At 41.8% G+C, this 20,651-nt stretch overlaps 1 protein-coding gene across 1 annotated transcript in view; it reads right to left on the bottom strand.

The window, feature by feature from the left end:
* The window catches only part of B4GALT6 (beta-1,4-galactosyltransferase 6), a 66,766-nt gene that overhangs the window by 34,148 nt on the left and 11,967 nt on the right, over positions 1-20,651 (bottom strand). Inside the window, exons 2-3 of the mRNA XM_052660492.1 lie at positions 11,892-12,008; positions 1,810-1,923 (exon numbers count right to left, since the gene is read on the bottom strand). Of these exons, the coding sequence (XP_052516452.1) occupies positions 1,810-1,923; positions 11,892-12,008 (231 nt within the window). The remainder of the gene's footprint in view (positions 1-1,809; positions 1,924-11,891; positions 12,009-20,651) is intronic.

Below are 20,651 nucleotides of genomic sequence, written 5' to 3'. Positions count from 1 at the left end.
ACGTGCACTTTACAAGACTGTCCAGAGATTCTGATGCACCCAAAGTGTGAGAGCCATGGCCTTAGATGGTGAGAAAAGGTGACTCTTACTTTTAATTATAGTTATACACTATCTATCAAAAATACACTGAAAAATCCTATAAATACGCCAGGCTAACTTCCTCAATAAAGAAAAGTTATATAAAGACATAAAAACACACTTACTTAGGACATTAAAAATAAGCAATTCCAAATAATGTTTATTTAAATTTTAACTATATAAAGATCAAGATACTAACTTATATGTATGAAGTATGCTTAAAAGCAGGGCGGGGGAGGTGCAGACACAAACAATGAAAACCTGCAAATAACAGCTCCGTGGCTTCTGAGTGATTATAGAGCTTTTTTTTTTTTTAATGATAATGTATTATCTTCATAATTTTGAAAAAAAGACATAGTATCTTGCCCTTATCTCACATTATACACAAAAATATAAAACAAAATTATTAGAAGTAAATAAGAGAGTATTTATATGGCTTTTGGGTAACAAGGAAAGCTTTCTTGAGACCAAAAAAAAGTGAAAGCCTTAATGTGATTGATACACTTAGAAACATAATTTTAAAATACATGATTTCATAAACAAAATGAAAAGACAAGCCAATTACAACACAAATAGCAGACACTAGGACACCGCTAGAATATATAAAAAACTCCCACTGATCCATACAAAAATCTAACTAACCAATAAGGAACCAATAAAGCAGTGACTGAGTCACAGGGGAGAAAATTCAAAACCACTCACAAACACAGGAAAAGTCACTCAAGGCCGCTAGTAATGAAGAAAAGTAAACACTTAGACAAGATATCTTTTTAAATTTATCGTAATAGCAAAAAGTGTTTTATCCATAAGAAAGGCAAAAATCTTAAAAGTCCATCAGTATCAGAGCAATGCATTCGTGCTTTGCTCCTGGGGATATCAATGGGGATAGCTGCTGGGGAGTGCAACCTTGCCAGCCAGCCCAGCAATAACGCTTCTAGGCACAAGGAAATGCCTGATGCTGTCCTTACAGCGCTGCTTTGTGATAGCAAAGTATTAGAAACAAACTAAATTTTCATCAGCAGAGAGAAAGGTAAATGAAATATCATACATTTATTCAAAAATACACTCTACAGTGGGCTTCCCCCGTGGCTTGGTGGTGAACAAGCCACCTGCTAGGCAGGAGACACAGGAGATGCAGGTTTGATTCCTGGGTCGGGAGAGCCCCTGGAGAAGGACATGGCAACCCACTCCAGTATTCTTGCCTGGAAAATCCCACGGACAGAGGAGCCTGGAGGGCTACAGTCCATGGGGTCGGCCACGACTGAGCACACATGCACACAGTTCACTTTTTTATACTGCATGATAGTTAATGACAATAAATGTATCAACATGGACAGTTCTCAAAAAATAACTAAGAAAGCAAGTTACAGGAAAAAATGCAGTTTTAAAACCACTTATATAAATTCTTAAAGCCTTTGCAATATTCTAATTTTCTATCTATATAAAAGATATTAAAGTCACTCTAAGAGTAATTTTAAGAATACACATGAAACTCACAACAGAGGTTATTTCTGGGTAAGTGAAAAGCTTTTCTTCAGGTTTTCAATCCTCCTCTTCACTACAAAAAAATTGCTCTGCACCCCCCCAAAAGTCAAATATAATAACATGCTACACGATATGAACATGAGCACCCTGATAATGACCTAAGGGTGGTGTGCTCAAACCATGTGAATTTTATTATGTTATTATAATACAAGCACATACTTGAAGTGAAAACGAGATGAAACTTACGCATGTAAGGCAGTTTTTCTGGGCAGGGGAGGTATGGTGAATACGTGAAGTTTTCCGGAAGATATGTTGTTGTTTGAACAAGATAATCACTTGAATTATTGCCCTCAGGATAATCTTAGACAGAGAGAGAGAGGAAAAAAAAGTTACGACCAAAAAATTGCCTTTTGCTTTGCTCCTAGTATGAAATATGTGGCTGTCACTGTGTAAAGACTACACTCTGCGATCCACAGCAGCACTTAAAAGGCAATTATCTAGAAAGAACTCAGGAAAAGCAAACTACACCTGCCAGGACTGCTCTCCCATTCACCCTTTACGGCTGCCAGAAGGGACCTCTCAGCATGATTTCCCTGGGGACCCTGGGATGAGTCTGGGAGCAGAGCAGCCGGGTCCGTGCGTGTACACACACAGCAGACGCATTTGCCACCAGCAGAAAACACCTGCTCCCATCCCTCCCCCAGCCGAGCTAGATGCAAAGGGGGAGTGAAAGTATACCAGGGGGGCGAGAGCGTGGGCTCAGCAGTTGTGGTGCTTGGGCTTAGTTGCCCTGTGGCATGTGGGATCTTCCCCAACCAGGGATCAAACTGGTGTCCCCTGCACTGGCAGGGAGATTCTTAACCCCCTGGCCAAGGAAGCCACCACAATGAGAAGCCCGTGCACCACAACAAAGAGTAGCCCCTGCTTGCCACAACTAGAGAAGGCCCACGTGCAGCAATGAAAACCCAGCACAGCCAAAAATAAAATACAGTAATATATATACATGTATATTAATATATATACAAAGTGCTCCAGGGGGATGATCACCGCTATCAGGCAGCCCAGGGTGCTCTGGACACCCACATGGCCACAGCACGCTGCATTTGCAGCCAAAGAGAGTAGACGGTGGGAGTAATGTTTTCCTCACCGCCTCACACTTAAGAAACTGAGATTTACCCACTCAACTAGCTTCTGCAATACAGCCCAGTTAAAAGTCTTAAATTGGTCATACCCAACCCGTGGGCTGCAGTTTCTGGAGCACCCTGGAGCTGTTATTACATTAGGTCTATTATTTTTAGAGTCAGCAAATTATGGAACACAGAGGTACTGGTTTAGAGTGCCAAAATCAAGTACTGAGTTCAAATCCTGCGCCAACACACACTAGCTTGGTGGTACAAAGCAAGAGAAGAAAAGTTTCTCTTCTGCACCTGCCTCCTGTTGTCATTTTCAGATTTCAGAAAGGTAAGTGTACAAAGTGCTCAGAACAACCCCAAGTCCATATGCATATTCAGGAACTTCAGCTGGGAGTGACTGCTTTAGAAATGAGCCCCTCAACCTGGAACAATCAAGAGCCTTCGGAATTTTTTAACTTGGAACTGAGGAGATCACGTCTCAGTCCCTTTCTGGAACAAAGTTCCGAGCAATTCTGAGATCCAAATCTGGGAACCATGACCTGATAGCTTCCTGCTCTGCAAGACGAAGCCGGCCTAAGAGAATGAGACCAGCACACAGTAAGAGCCGAGAAATGGAAACAGCTGATTACACCACTGTCTCTCTTCTGGATCACAAACTCTGTACCCACAGGAAATAAAGTTCCAGCAGCCACTTTGGAAAATACGAAGACTTTATTTCAGTCCTCAGTAATCTGCTCTAATGAAAAAGGCATTCCTATAAGAACTGGCCAGCAAGAAGAGAATTAGGAAAGGGGAAAATGGACATATGACTTAAAAGGGAGGTCTGCCTACCAGTGACCAGCAAGCAGAAGAGTGAGGGTCAAAATCACAGGCTTACTGAACTGCAAAAGTTAAACCTTCTCACCGCAGACTCCTGGAAATTGAATATGAAGCACCTGAGAAGAATCAAAGAAACCTAAATACCTCTGGTCCATGTCACGACCTAACAAACATTCATGCATCATCAAAATACAATGAAGGGAATTCCCTGGCGGTCCAGTGGTTAAGATTTCTTGTTTTCACTGCCAAGGGCCCAGGTTCAATCCCTCGTCAGGGAACAAAGCTCTGCAAGCCACAGGTGTGACCAATAAATAACAAAGTAAACTGAAGACATTCTTAAAAAAAAAAAAGAAAAAACAACAGTAGATGGAGATGCAGCCTGGGAGCCAGGAAGACACTTTGGAGCAAAGACACACACCCTTCAGGCCTACCTGCTGGGAGGGGGCCTGCAGACCAGAGCCCCTTATTAATAAGTGGAAACTCCTCATGAATTTGGCAAGTTGTCAGTCAGGTTTGAAGGTAAGTGTATTACCAGAAAACCTCAACGTGACAAATAGGGCCCAGTGACGGTACAGTGGCTAAGACCTATTCCACCAGAAAGTGAGAAAGCCCCAGTAACAAAGTCCTCTCCGACTCACGCCTTTCTCCAGGGAAGCCTGCAGACCATTTGGTAAGGAAAGCCCTTTAAGACAGAGGACTGAGGGGTTCAGTGGACATAACCCGTTTTTATGCCAATACATGCAGGGACAGACAAAAACGACAAAAACAAACCCCTCTAGGAGGCCACACCTGTATCTCATCCATAGATATCCGAAAGATTTAAAGATACGAAGTTCCAGATGTTCAAGCTGGTTTTAGAAAAGGCAGAGGAACCAGAGATCAAATTGTCAACATCCGCTGGCTCATCGAAAAAGCAAGAGAGTTCCAGAAAAACATCTATTTCTGCTTTATTGACTATGTCAAAGCCTTTGACTGTGTGGATCACAATAAACTGTGGAAAACTCTTCAAGAGATGGAAATACCAGACCACCTGACCTGTCTCCTGAGAAACCTGTATGCAGGTCAGGAAGCAACAGTTAGAACTGGACATGGAACAACAGACTGGTTCCAAATAGGAAAAGGAGTACGTCAAGGCTGTATATTGTCACCCTGCTTATTTAACTTATATGCAGAGTACATCATGGGAAATGCTGGGCTGGAAGAAGCACAAGCTGGAATCAAGATTGCCGGGAGAAATATCAATCAACTCAGATATGCAGATGACACCACCCTTATGGCAGAAAGTGAAGAGGAACTAAAAAGCCTCTTGATGAAAAGTGAAAGAGGAGAGTGAAAAAGTTGGCTTAAAGCTCAACATTCAGAAAACTAACATCATGGCATCTGGTCCCATCACTTCATGACAAATTGATGGGGAAACAGTGGAAACAGTGTCAGACTTTTTTTTTTTTTGGGCTCCAAAATCACGACAGATGGTGACTGCAGCCATGAAATTAAAAGACGCTTACTCCTTGGAAGAAAAGAGTTATGACCAACCTAGACAGCATATTCAAAAGCAGAGACATTACTTTGCCAACAAAGGTCCGTTTAGTCAAAGCTACGGTTTTTCCAGTGGTCATGTATGGATGTGAGAGTTGGACTGTGAAAAAAGCTGAGCACCGAGGAATTGATGCTTTTGAATTATGGTGTTGGAGAAGGCTCTTGAGAGTCCCTTGGACTGCAAACAGATCCAACCAGTCCATCCTAAAGGAGATCAGTCCTGGGTATTCACTGGAAGGACGGATGCTGAAACTGAAACTCCAATACTTTGGCCACCTGATGTGAAGAGCTGACTCACTGGAAAAGACCCTGATGCTGGGAGGGATTGGGGGCAGAAGGAGAAGGGGACAGGGGATGAGATGGCTGGATGGCATCAGTGACTCGATGCACATGAGTTTGGGTGAACTCCGGGAGTTGGTGATAGACAGGGAGGCCTGGCGTGCTGCGATTCACGGGGTCACAAAGAGTCAGACACGACTGAGCCACTGAACTGAACTAAAGCATGACACAAGTGTGCGTGCCGAGTCACTTCAATCATGTCTGTCTTTCTGTGACCCTATGGACTGTAGCCCGCCAGGCTCCTCTGTCCATGGGATTCTCCAGGCAAGAATTCCAGAATGGGTTGCCATTTCCTTCTCCAGGAGATCTTCTCAACCCAGGGAACAAACCCTCATCTCCTGCAATGGCAGGCAGGTTCTTTACCACTAGCGTCACCTGGGAAGCTTCAAAATAAATGTCAGGAAGTCCAGTAAAGTTCTGATTCTTTTTTCAAAATCCTTTAAAAACTGTAGATATATATATATATATCAAATTTCTAGTAAAACAAACAAACTCTTCTCCTTTTACTGGGAACTCAAATGATGCCAGCCAAGCATCTACTCTGTACTGTGCATTTGTAGGAGCTGAAAATAGAAGATAAATAAGCTTGTCCCTGGGAGTCCACTGCCTTTCTGTGGTCCAAAGGCCCATTTTCTTATAATCCTAAAGAAGACAAATATTAACACACAATCCCAAAGTAATTTCTTAATGTCATATAAATTTAAATAAGAGCATTTTCTTACTATACATAATTTATTAATTCTTGTCATTAAAGCCCGGGCCCCCTCTTTTAGCCACAGACTCTGACTCTAAATCCACATCCAAGTCACAAAGGTTTAAAGCTCTGCAGACCTCTCTGCAAAACAGACTGTTAACATGGCTCTCTCTGGGGAGTCTCGTGTCAATGGGAGGGCTGGAGGATTGTTTTCACTTTTTATTTTCATGCTTAAATGACTGAATTTGTCACGAAAGAAACCATGGATCCCTTTTATCAATTTATAAAGAATCAATTTTAAAAAACCCTCAGAGACATGCAGTATCATTAAATTTTATCCTTTAAATAGAAAGTTTTTTAGCTAAAACATGTGACTCTTGACAACATCCTTATAAATGCTCACAAGAGCATTAACTCATTGTCAGGCTAATAAAAATGTCTGTACCCTTCAGTAATGCATCCAGTGGTAGTTACATCATCCCAGTGTATTGTGTATATAAGAACTATGCACCCCCTTGCCATGTCTGTAAATCTCTTTTAATTGAAATCAAATTGCCTTTGATTTCTAAGATCTAATACAGCATCTACAACACAGAAGACACTTACTACAAATGAATACTTCACAACTGAGAATGTGGCCAACAATGATTTAAACTCTGGGAGACTATGATGTAATAAACCCACAAAATTGTTATTTCTACCAAAGTGCTGAGGCCCATGTGGCACACCCCCAGCTTCAAAACCCAGGAGCTTTAAAAGGTGATGCATGACACACGCTCCAGAGGCCGATCTACCACAACCGTTGTAAAATGCAGACACTATTTCATCTAATGAACGGATGAAAACACAGTGAGACCTGGGCCCCTGCCTTCTTCCTCCCTTTCAGAGCTACACCGGAAAAAAAAAAGGAACCCAGAGTGAAAACTGTTAGACAAGCCCCTCCTTGGCTCTCACTGGATCTTAGGAGAACAGGCCAAACGAGCCCTCTCCAGGGCTTTGTTTCCCCTGCGGCTTAAAGCAGGTAATGGAAACCCAGGGAGTGTTCTGGTCTATTTACTGCTTGCCATGTCAGGCTGGCCAAGTCCGAGGGCCTCCCACCATGCACCCGCCAAATGAGGAAGTGTGCTGGCTTATTCCTAACAGGCCTACTGGCTCTAACAGCACGTGACCTTTGTCATCCGTTCTGATAACTGCCCACTGAATACATTTTGTTTTCCTAATTTGACTGACTCCCAGGCAAGGTACCATCTGATTATAAAAGTACATGATTTCTTTACAAAAGTTTTATGTAAATCACTTTACACTTGATGCTTCAGAATGTCACGCACAGGTTAAAAAATCCTATTTGGAATTAAATGTACTTAGAAATATCACAATTTGCCACTAAGTGTTAAATATTATGCTTTTTGCTAACTAGTTTTATTGGCATGTAACACTGTATTGTTTAAAGTGTACCACATAATGATTTGATACTTGGATGTATTGTGAAATGATTATCACCAGGCTAATTAATTAACATCCATCACATGGTTACATATTTTTTTCTTATGATGAGTATTTTAAAGATCTAATCTAAGTGACAAATTTTCAGTGAGTCAATACATATTCCTCAACTCTTCCCTGGAGCCCAATTAGTCCTTTGTACACCTTACTGACCACTGTCTCCTTTTGGGCAGATTTTATCTGTACACATCTGCACAGAAATAAATCACTGCATTATAAGTAGCTATTTACAGTTCCAACTCTCCCAGAAGATCTCCTAGAGATCTTCCATAAAATGAAGATCTTTTATTCTTTTTGGGGGTGGGGGGTGGGGGAGGTAGGAATCCTTTATTTTTGAATTGTACTATCTGCCTTTGGGGCTTTCCTGGTGACTCAGTGGTAAAGAATCTCCATGCTGATTCAGGAGATTTGGATTCAATCTCTGAGTCAGGAAGACCCCCGGGAGAAGGAAACGGCAACCCACTCCATGATTCTTGCCCAGGATCCCAGGGACAGAGGAACCTAGCAGGCTATAGTCCACAGGGTTGCAAAAGATTTGGACCTGACTTACAATAATATCTGCCTTTTACAGTGAATGCTACATGCCAGATTTTCATTTTAGTCTTATAATTCTATGAAACAAGGTAAATGAAAAAGCTGGGCATAAAGAACTTGCAGAATCTTTTAAATATTCACAGGTTAGTTGGTATAACAACAAGTACTAGATCCAGAATCTTTTGATCCTTAAACCAGAGAACATCAGCAGTAGGGAAGACAAGCTCTCGCCCTGGTTGACCAGTTACAAGCTGTGCAGCCCTGGGTCGGTCACTTCATCTGGGCTCTGTCGTCCCAGATGTATAATAATGGGGTTGAAGCAAGTGATCTCTAATGGTCCTTCTAGATCTCAAGTTTCAAGATTATTTCAAGATTATTTTCCCTAAAAAATGTAATGTGGCAATGTGGGAGAAAGACCATGCTGTTGGAAAGCACAGCTTCGAAAAGATGTTTCTCTTCATGTTGTATCTCCAATATCAAGCTGAGTATTAACTATACTAGCTGCTCAATATAAATGAACACGGCAGTGCTTCATAGCTACGTATTCAAACTCCATTTTCCCTTTCTTCCTAGGTAGAATGAAAGTGTTACTCAGTCGTGTCTGAATCTTTGTAGTCCCATGGACTGTAGACTGCCAGGCTCCTCTGTCCATGGGATTCTCCAGGCAAAAATACTAGACTGGGTTGCCATTCCTTTCTCCAAGGGATCTTCCCAATCCACATCTCCTGCATTGCAGGTAGATTTTTTACTGTCTGAGCCACCACGGACAGAATCCCAATTTCATTCAGAGCATCAGGAGCCCAGCTCAAAGACTATCATTCCCAGTCGCCCTCACAATTAAGTATGTCACTTTGCTGACAAAGGTCTGTATAGTCAAAACTATGGTTTTTCCAGTTCAGTGCAGTCGCTCAGTCGTGTCCGACTCTTTGCAGCCCCATGAATCGCAGCACGCCAGGCCTCCCTGTCCATCACCAACTCCCGGAGTTCACTCAGACTCACGTCCATCAAGGCAGTGATGCCATCCAGCCATCTCATCCTCTGTCGTCCCCTTCTCCTTCTGCCCCCAATCCCTCCCAGCATCAGAGCCTTTTCCAATGAGTCAACTCTTCACATGAGGTGGCCAAAGTACTGGAGTTTCAGCTTTAGCATCATTCCTTCCGAAGAAATCTCAGGGTTGATCGCCTTCGGAATGGACTGGTTTGATCTCCTTGCAGTCCAAGGGACTCTCAAGAGTCTTCTCCAACATCACAGTGCAAAAGCATCAATTCTTCGGTGCTCAGCCTTCTTTACAGTCCAACTCTCACATCCATACATGACCACAGGAAAAACCATAGCCTTGACTAGACAGACCTTAGCCGGCAAAGTAATGTCTCTGCTTTTGAACATACTATCTGGGTTGGTCATAACTTTTCTTCCAAGGTTTTTCCAGTAGTCATGTACAGATGTGAAGTTGGACCATAAAGAAGGCTGGGTGCTGAACACTCAATGCTTCTGAACTGTGGTGCTGGAGAAGACTCTTGAGAGTCTCCTGCTTGGACTGCAACAAGACCAGACCAGTCAACCCTAAAGGAAATCAACCCTGAATGTTCACTGGAAGGACTGAAGCTGATGCTGAAGCTCCAATACTTAGGCTACCTGATGCAAAGAGCTAATTCATTGCGAAAGAGTCTAACGCTGAGAGAGACTGAAGGCAAGGGGAGAAGAGGAGGCAGAGCATGAGACAGCGGCACTGACTCAGTGGACATGAACCTGAGGAAATTCCAGGAGACAGTAAAGGACAGGGAAGCCTGGCACGCTGCCGTCCATGGGGCCGTAGAGTCACACACAACTTAGCAACTGAACAACAGCAACAAGCCATGAGTGAAATTACCACGTGGGACGTCTGGGAAGGATCTTTACCAAGGGGGAACTGTTTCTTTTCCCTTTCTTCCAGTGCTCCTTCTAATGACCCAAGACCAGAATGAAGCCCGGAGACCCCCAGTGTCTCAGCCTGTGAAACATGACAGAGCAGAAGGGGAAAGTGTGTGAAGAGTTTCTCAACAAAAGGAAGTTATCCAACCTCCAGACTTCATTTACACAAGAGCATAAGCCTCGTGTGTTTAAACCACTGTAGTCAGCTTTCTCTTACAACCAAACCCAATTCCTAACTGACAATGACAGTTTCCTGAGAAGAGCTGCACCATCAGTAAAGGAACCAACTGAAAGGCTTCCAAAGGTTCATAAAAAGCAAACTTTAATCAAAGGATACATTCGTTGTTTGGTCTTCACTGAAACTCTGATTTAGTGAGGGGAGGAGGGAATTTCCTTTCAGTTGTGAAGTATTGCAGTTGGGGTTGGAGGTGGGGTTCATCTTGCCCAAATAACTAATTCTCCTAATGAAGCACAATACTCACACATATAACTTATTCACACCCTGGGAAAAGAACCTAATTATACATAGATTTTATAAGCACTCACTCACACAAATACAGTAACCTAAAGATGCTTAATACTTCTGTTCAGTTGAACGAACTTTTAATGAACACTTTCACAACCAACTTATTCAACCAGGACAAATCCCAGTGAAGCTTTTAAAATGTTTCAACTCTAAAATTGACCTATTATTCAGAAGACTAACTCAGGCAGAAGACCAGTTCATGAGACTTTCACTGTACTATTAAAATACCAACTCAGATGAGACCATCCTTCTGAAGGAAATTTCTTTAAAGTTAAAAGGAAGAAGAAAATTAAGGGTGATTAAAAAACATTGATTGGTGGCATCAAAGCACAAATTAGGCAAATGACTAGAAAAGATTTTGTAGAAGCATGTGTGACACTGAAATTAAGAATCAATATGCAACAGTCTTGAGATCTGAGAAGGGTCTAAAACTATTACCCACCTTAACATACATTTTAAGAAAATGTACCTATGACTGGGAGGGACAGGGACTTCCTATTAGCAAGTTGGGGGTGTGTGTGTGTGATTTATAGTGACACAATGAATGAAGAACTGGTGACATAAGTTAAATCTTGAATTTTAACTGCTTAAAATAATACAGTGGATGCAACAAGTGACAATCAGCCACTGAACCCTTAAAACAGCATCTAATACAGCTTCCAGAGACAATGTGGAGAACACTGCCACAGAGGAGCACATGCATTCTTCCACAACAGGAGAGCTACTCACATTAGCTCTACCGTCATTAAATCATGAGTTGGGCCTATTACTGAGGCTTTAACTTCCTGTGATTCTGATGGAGAATCTTCAAGTTATATTTTAAAAAGGCAAGAGCAGCTACTGATTTCCAATGTTATATGATTTCTTCCTTTTGCTCCTAAAAATGCCATACAATGATTAACACTCTTCTGCAACTGAAACAAGTATTTTCTACACAAAGTTGGCAAATCATCTTAGGAATTAAAATGGGCATGAAGAGAGATGGCAGCAGGGCTAAGATGTACAAATGACTCTCTTTGTGGTTAATTTGTCTTTAATATGGAAGGTGAATTGAAAAATACAGGTTATTTTTCATATTTTGCTTATGCTTTCAAGAATTAACCTAAGTATCTTTATACAAAACCCCATCACCTGGGTGATCACATCTTTTACGTCCTAAAATACTTGACAGTCCTCACAGTGAAGGGCCCTCCCAGTGCAGTCAGGAGACCTTCCTCTTTAACAGGAAGTTACTTGGAGGCAAGACAAAGATGAAGAGATTTGGTTTACTAATTTATGATGACAAGGCTAAGAAGCAGAAGTAAAGCAAAATTAAAGCAGGAAGCAGTCTTACCTGTACCGTTGAGTGTAGTGTTTTTATTTGTGTACAGTCTGATCATATGTCCTATTGTTTTCACATTTTCTCTTAACATTATTCCTCGAGCTTGTACCATAAAGAGATATGTGTTGGCTATAAAAGAAAAAAAAAAAGAATGACATGACTCAATTAGCTTTTTTAAATTAAAAAAATAATATTCAGAATTGAGGAACTGCTCAACAGACCCGAACTGATTCAATCAGTACATCGAACAGGGAAAACAAATATAAAATTACTATTTCCCATTATCAAAAACTCACAAAAACAAACTCCTTTTAAAAAACACTAAAATGAAAAATTAAAAGTAGTAATATCCATCCGTCAACTAGAATGAGACTAAATGAACAATCCAAAGTATCATAATTCCTTTATCCACATATGATTTTCCACTATAAAATATACTCAGGAATTTCAGAAAGGCATTCTTTACCACATTCAACCACATAATCCTAAAATTCATTTCCTCTAATTTTGTATTAATACCCTCAAACCAACGACTCCACAGAGATAAAAATTCCCTCATGAATCATAAACATATGTCACAAATCACCATGTCTAATCTGGATACGGATCTTTCAAATTCTCAGTGTTGAGGGGCACACATAGGATAATCTCGAATCACAATCTCTTTTGGCAATTTCTCTTGATTACCTGAAATTTTACACTCTCAATCACAAATCTACCTACCAGGATTGTAAAAGCAGACAAAATCAAAATCAACGTGGCAGCACTATTTACAATAGCCAGCACATGGGAGCAACCTAGACGGCCAATGACAGAGGAATAGGTGAAGCAGACATGGTACCTATACACAATGGAATATAACTCAACCCTCAAAAGGGACAAATCTGAGCTGGTTGTAGTGAGGTGGATGAACCTAGAACCTGTTACACAGAGTGAAGTCAGAAAAACAAATCATCTATTATCATCTATAATATCATCTATTAAAGCATTCATATGGAATCTAACGGAGAAGGAAATGGCAACCCACTCCAGTATTCTCGCCTGGAAAATTCCATGGACAGAGGAACCTGGCGGGCTACAATCCATGGGGTTGCAAAGAGTTGGCCACAACTGAGCACGTCAGCATGCAATCTAGAAATAGTACCGATGAACCTATTTACAGAGAAGAAACGGAGACACAGACGTAGAGAGTGGGCTGTGGACAGAGCGGGAGAAGAGGTGGGACAAATGGAGAGAGTAGCATTGACATGTATACATCATGTGTAAAACAGATAACTAGCCTGGCGCTCTACGATAACCGAGAAGGGTGGGATGATACACGCATAGTCATGGCTGATTCACATTCATGTATAGCAGAGACCTCCACAGTACTGTAAAGCAACTGTCCTTCAATAGAAAAAAAAATTTAAATACATCATTAATGGTCTCATTTTAAAAAATCAACGCGGCATTTTCAAGTTGTTAATTTCAATCTCCAAGGTAAGTGCTTCAAGAATAATTTCTATTTTTTCCTCTGGGAGAAACTGGTAATTGGACAAAGATTACAAAAGTCACTGCCTTTTGAGACGCCAGGCCTCCTCAGAAAAGCACAGAAGTCTCAAGACCCTTTCCTTCTTGGTCCTGATTCTGCTAGTGCTGGGCGTAACTCTGGACAGTGCACCAGATCTCAGCTCTCTCACCTAAAAATGGCAGTACTACACCGGGTTTCTTGGAAGCCCCTTCTACGCTAAATGCTCCAGGCATAAAGCTAAAAATCATAAGCTCCATTCAGGCAAGAGGAGGAGGCTCATTTTCACAGCAAAACCAAGAAACTGCAAGGCTTGGTTAATGACTCTTTCAATTTTAAGATAAGCTGCCTCTCAACACACTAATGGCACTCTTGAAAAATGAATGCTGAATTAAAAGATAAAAAATGCCAACTCATTTTCTGGGCCCAGTTCTGCCTCTTTGAGATGGCACAGGGAGATGAGCAAAATGTTTGCTACCTCCTTTCTCCTTTTATTGAAATCTGAACTTGCTCGAAGTACAAATGAGCAGAGAATAAACAGAACAGAGAAATGGAGTAAACTAACACTTTTTTTTTTTTCACCTTTAATCCATAAGAGAGAAACGCAGGTTTCACATAAGCTCCAGCTCAATCATTTTTAGGCGCCTGTCCGGAACCTGCCTGCCAATGCAGGAAATTTAAGACATGGGTTCAGTTCTTGCGTCAGGAAGAACCCATAGAGAAGGGCATGGCAACCCACTCCAGTATTCTTGCCTGGAGAATCCCATGGACAGACAATCCACAGGGTTGCCAAGAGTCGGACATGACTGAGCGACTTAGCACACATGCACCACATCCTCTCTGGAAATCAGTCCTATAATTAGATCTAACTTGTTTAGGCTTGAATTTATTAAACCAGGCTTACAAACCCCACAAGTTTTTATTAATTTCTGTTTTTTTAGTGGACTTTCAAAGACAGATGAGACAAAGCAAAAAATGAAACTAAAGAGAACAGCCAACCAAAAATGTGGTAAAATGTTCAAGAAAAGCCAAAGTGACATTAGCAATTCTACCTAAACCAAGATTTCAACTGAAACGACGCAGAGAAAAAATGAAATGGATTACGAGCATCTACTTTACCCTTATCTTGGATCATTTAATCCTAAAATTATATATGAAATTTGTTACCAGTGGTGTAAATAGCCTATACTATCTGTTACGCACCAAACTGGGGCGAAAAAGAAACCTGGAGAAGCAGGACTGAGTCAAGAGTTATTAGGCCAAGATCAGTACTGGGAGAAACAATACTGCCCCAAACAAGGATACACAAAGTAAGAATACATGTGTGTCCTGGAAACAGAATTTTCACAAACTACATAGCTTTTTCTTTTAATTAACATACCTACTCTAATAGGGAAAACTGCTTGAATCTTGTGTGCTTAGTCGCTCAGTCGTGTCCAACTCTTTGCAACCCCATGGACTATTGCCTGCCAGGCTCCTCTGACCATGGGATCCTCCAGGCAAGAATACTGGAGTGGGTTGCCATGCCCTCCTCCAGGGGATCTTTCCCCACCCAGGAATCAAATCCAAATCTTGAAACCAAGTCAAATTTAGGAAACAAGGACGATAACAAGCATAGAAAAGGACAAAGTCAAATTTTCCTAAAAACTTTCAAAATATCAGGTAACCAAACTGTTAAGAAAAAAAGAAAAAAAAAGATTACTGATGGCACCTGCGACAAGGGTGATTTACCAAAAGCATGTGTTTACTATGCATTAGACAGATGGAGAAAAAATAAAGGTGAGACACCAAGCTCTCCAAACAGAAAATCTATTAGTTTATTTTAAATCATTCACAGCTAATTGAGTTACATTGCTTAGGTTAATGGTCCTCATGGGTTTAATCCCTAAAGATCAAAACCCATTAAGGAATGAAGCTGTATTTAAATAGAGGCACTGTTAACAGGAGGAAGGCCATGTGTCAAAGTGTTTCAAGGCATAAGAAACCAGCATGGAATAATCCAGACTGACTACCAAACATCATAAAACTATAGTAACCCACACTCAGGTAATTCTACATGCCTGCTAATCATCATTGTTGTAAAACAGAATGTCTTATTGGCAAGCCAGGAAATCCTTGTCTAAAATTTCTATTCCAGGGACTACCCTGGTGGTCCAGTAGTAAAGACTCCATGCTTCCACTTCAAGGGGCTAGGGGTCGATCCCTGGTAGGGGAATTAAGAAGCCCAAATGCTGCAAAAAATAGTTTTTTAAAAAGAGAGATTTTTCTATTCCATTTTACAAGTGACTACATTTCAGAAAATAGGCAATTCTTTCCCATGCTTGCCCTTTGGTCTCAAGACAAAAGAACACTAAAAGCCAGTCCTGCTTCATTAAAATGATGTCATGTTCTCTAATTTGGTTCATTTGCTATTTGCCTCTGCACTGTGAGACATAAATTTCGCTTATTTACCTAGTCTGTTTTCCAGGGGTTGGAAGGGAAGCTATACCTTACGGGGAAAAACACTTCAAAATAGCAACACTTTACAACAGCTTGTAGGCATCTTACCCTGGGTTTATGAGGAAAGAGAGTTATGAACATGCCTCATTCTCAACGTGAGAAAACTAGGGAATGTATCTGCTGTAAAGTTGTGTCTCCACACCCTTTTCCACATGCAGCTTCGCTCCTTCAAAGCACAGAATGGATTCAAGTCAAGGAGCTCTGCAGTCTGCAGTGATCTGGCAAAGGCTTCCTAGGCTTTGAAGGACTCAAACACAACATCCCTCTGACCTCAACATCCTTGTTCCCGACTGCCACAATCTCCAGGTCCTTTAACAAATCAGAAGTCAACTGCACAGCTGATTCTGAGAGGGAGACTGTGTTGTCAGACATTCTCACACGCAATTATAAACACAGTGCTAGAGCTAAGACGTGGAGAAGGCGATGGCACCCTACTCCAGTACTCTTGCCTGGAAAACCCCATGGACAGAGGAGCCTGGTAGGCTGTAGTACATGGGGTCGCAAAGAGTCAGACATGACTGAGCAATTTCACTTTCACTTTTCATGCACTGGAGAAGGAAATGGCCACCCACTCCAGTGTTCTTGCCTGGAGGATCCCACGGACAGGGGAGCCTGGTGGGCTGCCGTCTATGGGGTTGCACAGAGTCAGACACGACTGAAGCGACTTAGCAGCAGCAGAGCTAAGAAGAGTGCGGTACAAATACAATTGGGAGAAATGTTCATACAAAAGCAAAAGTGGGAACCATGGTGATGAATTACCACAGGAAAAATTATCTAGAAAGGAGATAAGAAGGTGGAGTTCAGACCACAAATAGAAGATATAAAACTAAAAGACCTCAAGATGAATTAATCTGAGCTGGAACACAGTGAAGAAGCCACTGGACAAAAGAAAAAGGGAATGGTCAACCATGACAAATGTCAACACAGAGAAGAAGAAAGACAATAAGGAAAAAAAGAAAAAAGCTTGAAAAATGAAAAGCTAATACCTAGCACTTAACTCTACTGGGCCTCCTCAGAAATTCTTTATATAAACTAATTGACAACCCTGTAAGGTACTAATATTCCTATTTCACAGATAAGGAAAATGGAGTTCAGTGATTTGCTCAAGGTCACACAGTAATTTACTAGCACGTAGTGGAAGTAGGATTTACCCCCAGCAGACAGCTCCAGCAACCCAACTCTTCATCACCATCCCAGTCAGCCTTTTAAAATAATATTACAGGGACTTCCCTGGTGGTTCAGTACTAAGATTCTGCTCTCCCAATGCAGGGGTGCCTGGGTTCAATCCTTAGTCAAGGAGCTAGTTCCTACACGCTGCAGCAAAGATCCAAGATCCCAAATGCCACAACTAAGACCTGATACAGCCAAATAAACATTTTTTAAAACAAATAAATCAAAGTGCTATTAGATCCTGGTCAACCTTCAAGAGAGCAGTTTCACCCAACTAATGGGGAAAAAAAGAAATTAGTAGAGAGTTGTGCAGACAAAGTGAAAGCAGTCCAGTGCTGGAACAGGTTAGAGAGAGCCAGGTCAAGGGACGTTTTGTTGGGCAGGAGGGACCGCAGCATGACCTGAGCAGAGCAAGGAAAGAAGGAATTTAAAGTGAAGGCTCTAAGCGAGTAAGGCGAAAGAGGGAGAAGAACGTCTCCACTGGTGGGACGGCACGAGCAGAGGCTCTCGGAGGCACAGCTGCAGAGGACACTCGGAGATGAGCCATCCAACCTGAGGAGCGCTGGCAGCAATGGACAGTAAGCTGTAACGGTCCCAGGACGTAAATGGTGTGAAGAAACAGAAAGGCGAGGAGAGGACTCGGGGGTCACTGTGAAGATGAGAAATAACATTAATGGGGACCTCCCTGGTGGGCCAGTGGCTAAGACTCCACGTTTCCAATGCAGGGGACCTGGGCTTGATCCCTGGTCAGGGAACTAGTTCCCACATGCCACAACCAAGAGTTCACATGCAACAGCTAAAATAAATAATTTTAAATACTTCCCTATGACCAGTTAACTAGGTTATTCTCAACATTAAAAAAAGTAGTGGTAACATTAATGAAGGTGAGAAAGTCCCAGATGTAGAAGGTTAGGAAGACTGTGGTCTGCAGAGAAGGGGGATGGGGTGGAACAGGAAGGCTCTGAATTGAGCATAACTCAGAAATCATCCCAGGTGTGGAATGTTGGAGGGCGTGGGTTTCTAAAGAGAAGGGAAATGAATCAACATGAATTGAATACCTCCATTCATCAGGCACTGAGCTAAATGCTATGAATTACATTTCATTTAATTCTTCTGTAGCAGGTTGAACAGAGGCCCCCCAAAAGATGTGTGTGCACATCCTAATTCCCAGACCTGCAAATGTTATCTTATTTGGAAAAGGAGTCTTTATAGATGTAATTAAGTTAAGGATCTCGAGATGAGGAGATCATCCTGGATTATCTGGGTTGGCCCTAAATCCAATGAAAGTACACATACAAGAGCAAGGCAGAGTGAGACTTCTACACACACATACATGCACTAGAAAGTAAAGTGAGGATGAAGGCAGATTAGAGTGACTGGCTACCAGCCTAAGAAGCCAAGGAATGCCAACAGGCACCCAAAGCTAGAGACAAGGGAGGGTCTCGCAGGGCCTTCAGAGGCTGCACAGCTCTGCCGACTCCTTGACTTTGAACTTCTGGCCAACGAAACTGTGAGGGAATGCCTTCCTGCTTTAAGCCACTCAGACTGTGGTAATTTGTATTGCAGCCCTAAGAAACAAATATACCCTCTCAGGAAACAAGCACAACTTTCCGCATTTTAAGACCAGAAAACTGACTTCCCTGGTGGTGAAGTGATTAAGAATTCACCCTCCAGTGCAGGGACACGGGTTCAACCCCTGGTCTGGGAAGATCCCACATGCCTCAGAGTAACTAAGCCCATGCACTGAGCCCGCATGCCGCAACTCCGGAACTTCGCCGCAAGCCACAATTGGCTCAGATGGTAAAGCATCTGCCTGCAATGCGGGAGACCCGGGTTCGATCCCTGGGCCGGAAAGATCCCTGGAGAAGGAAATGGCAACCCACTTCAATACTCTTGCCTGGAAAATTCCATGGATGGAGGGGCCTGGTGGGCTACAGTCCATGGGGTCACAAAGAGTTGGAGACGACTAAGCGACTTATCTTTCACTGTCACCACAATCAAAGAATCGGTGTGCTGCAATGAAAGATCTCACATGATGCCAAGATCCCACACGCTGCAACTAAGACCTGCTGCAGGCAAATAAATAAATATTTTTAAAAAGAGATCAAAAAACAAACTCAGAAGTTACACAGGTAAAATTTTAAAAACTCAAGGACTGCTCTAAACGACACTGAGGCAGCAATCTGGGAGAAGCAATGATTGGAAGTCCTACAGGAGAGAGAGAGACTAAGAAAAAGAAAACTTCAATGCAAAAAGTTATGAGGGAAGTGACAACAGAGGGGATTAACTGATTGCAACCAATGCAAGGAAGATATCAGTAGTAGTACTTCAAAGTCACAGGAGAGAAAATGGTTTCCCATATAATCTACAGAACAATGTAATGAAATAAACAACATGGAAAAAACCAAACCACTTCATATTTTTGTTCTTGTTCAGTCGCTAAGTCGTGTCCAACTCTTGGTGACCCCATGGACTGCAGCCCACCACACTCCCCATCCTTCACTATCTCCCCGTGTTTGCTCAAATTCATGTCTGTTGAGTCAAAGATGCTGTCTAACCATCTCATCCTCTCCTACCCTCTTCACCTTTTGCCTTCAATCTTTCCCCGCATCAAGGTTTCTTCTGGTGAGTCGACTCTTCACGTCAAGTAGCCAAAGCATTGGAACTTCAGCATCAGTCCTTCCAATGAATATTCAGGGTTGATTTCCCTTAGGATTGATTGGTTTGATCTCCTTGCTGTCTAAGAGACTCTCAAGAGTCTTCTCCAGCACCACAATTTGAAAGCATCAATTCTCTGGCGCTCAGCCTTTAGAGCCCAGCTGCATATATACATCCCTTGATAGTAACCACAAACACTTGAATCATGTATTCTATGAACTGCTAAGAATTCACAATAACCTTTTAAACATCTATTTCACATGTCTGTAAGTTTTCTTCTTTCCACATCTAGCCCTTTGTTCAATGAGTTCCCAGAAATTACTCGTCTGAGTCTGTAAAAGCTAAATATATTATCTCCTAATAATAATGCCGTAACCTCCAGGATGAGGCCACATGACATATGAAAGAGTTCAAACTTTGCCTAAAACCAAAGCATTGCTTAAGTTAAAAACAAAACATAACACACTTCTAGGCTGTGCAAATGATTCCCTTTATGTCAAAGCACTTTTTAAACATACCATGGTGATAATAATTCAAAGTCAAGTATGGGCTCAAGAAAATCTGCAGAGCAAGTAATTACTAGCCTATAATATCCTCCTCCCCATCCTTCCAGTAAATCACAGACTGACTAATAAGTAGAATGAAAGAATTCTGTGCTCAGAATCCTATTTTATCAAGCAATCATGAATACACTGATCACATACAGTGCAGATCTATTTCAGATCTTAGCCAATAGCTCAAGCTTTGCTGATGTAGGCACCAAATTCTTTCCGACAGGTGTTTTTTACCACTTCCACTCTGCAGTTTAACAGCCTTAAGTTATTTGAGGATAACTTTTCTAACAGTCTTATTAAAGACGTTCAAGGTAGAGACATGTGTTTATTCACAATAAATATGTGTTGAATAACCACCAACTGCCAAGCAGTGTCAGCAACTAA

The sequence above is a fragment of the Budorcas taxicolor genome, chromosome 22 (assembly GCF_023091745.1).
Source record: "Budorcas taxicolor isolate Tak-1 chromosome 22, Takin1.1, whole genome shotgun sequence".
Lineage (NCBI taxonomy): Eukaryota > Metazoa > Chordata > Mammalia > Artiodactyla > Bovidae > Budorcas > Budorcas taxicolor.
The sequence above is the reverse complement of the archived record's forward strand: the minus strand, read 5'-3'. Positions and strand labels throughout refer to the sequence as shown.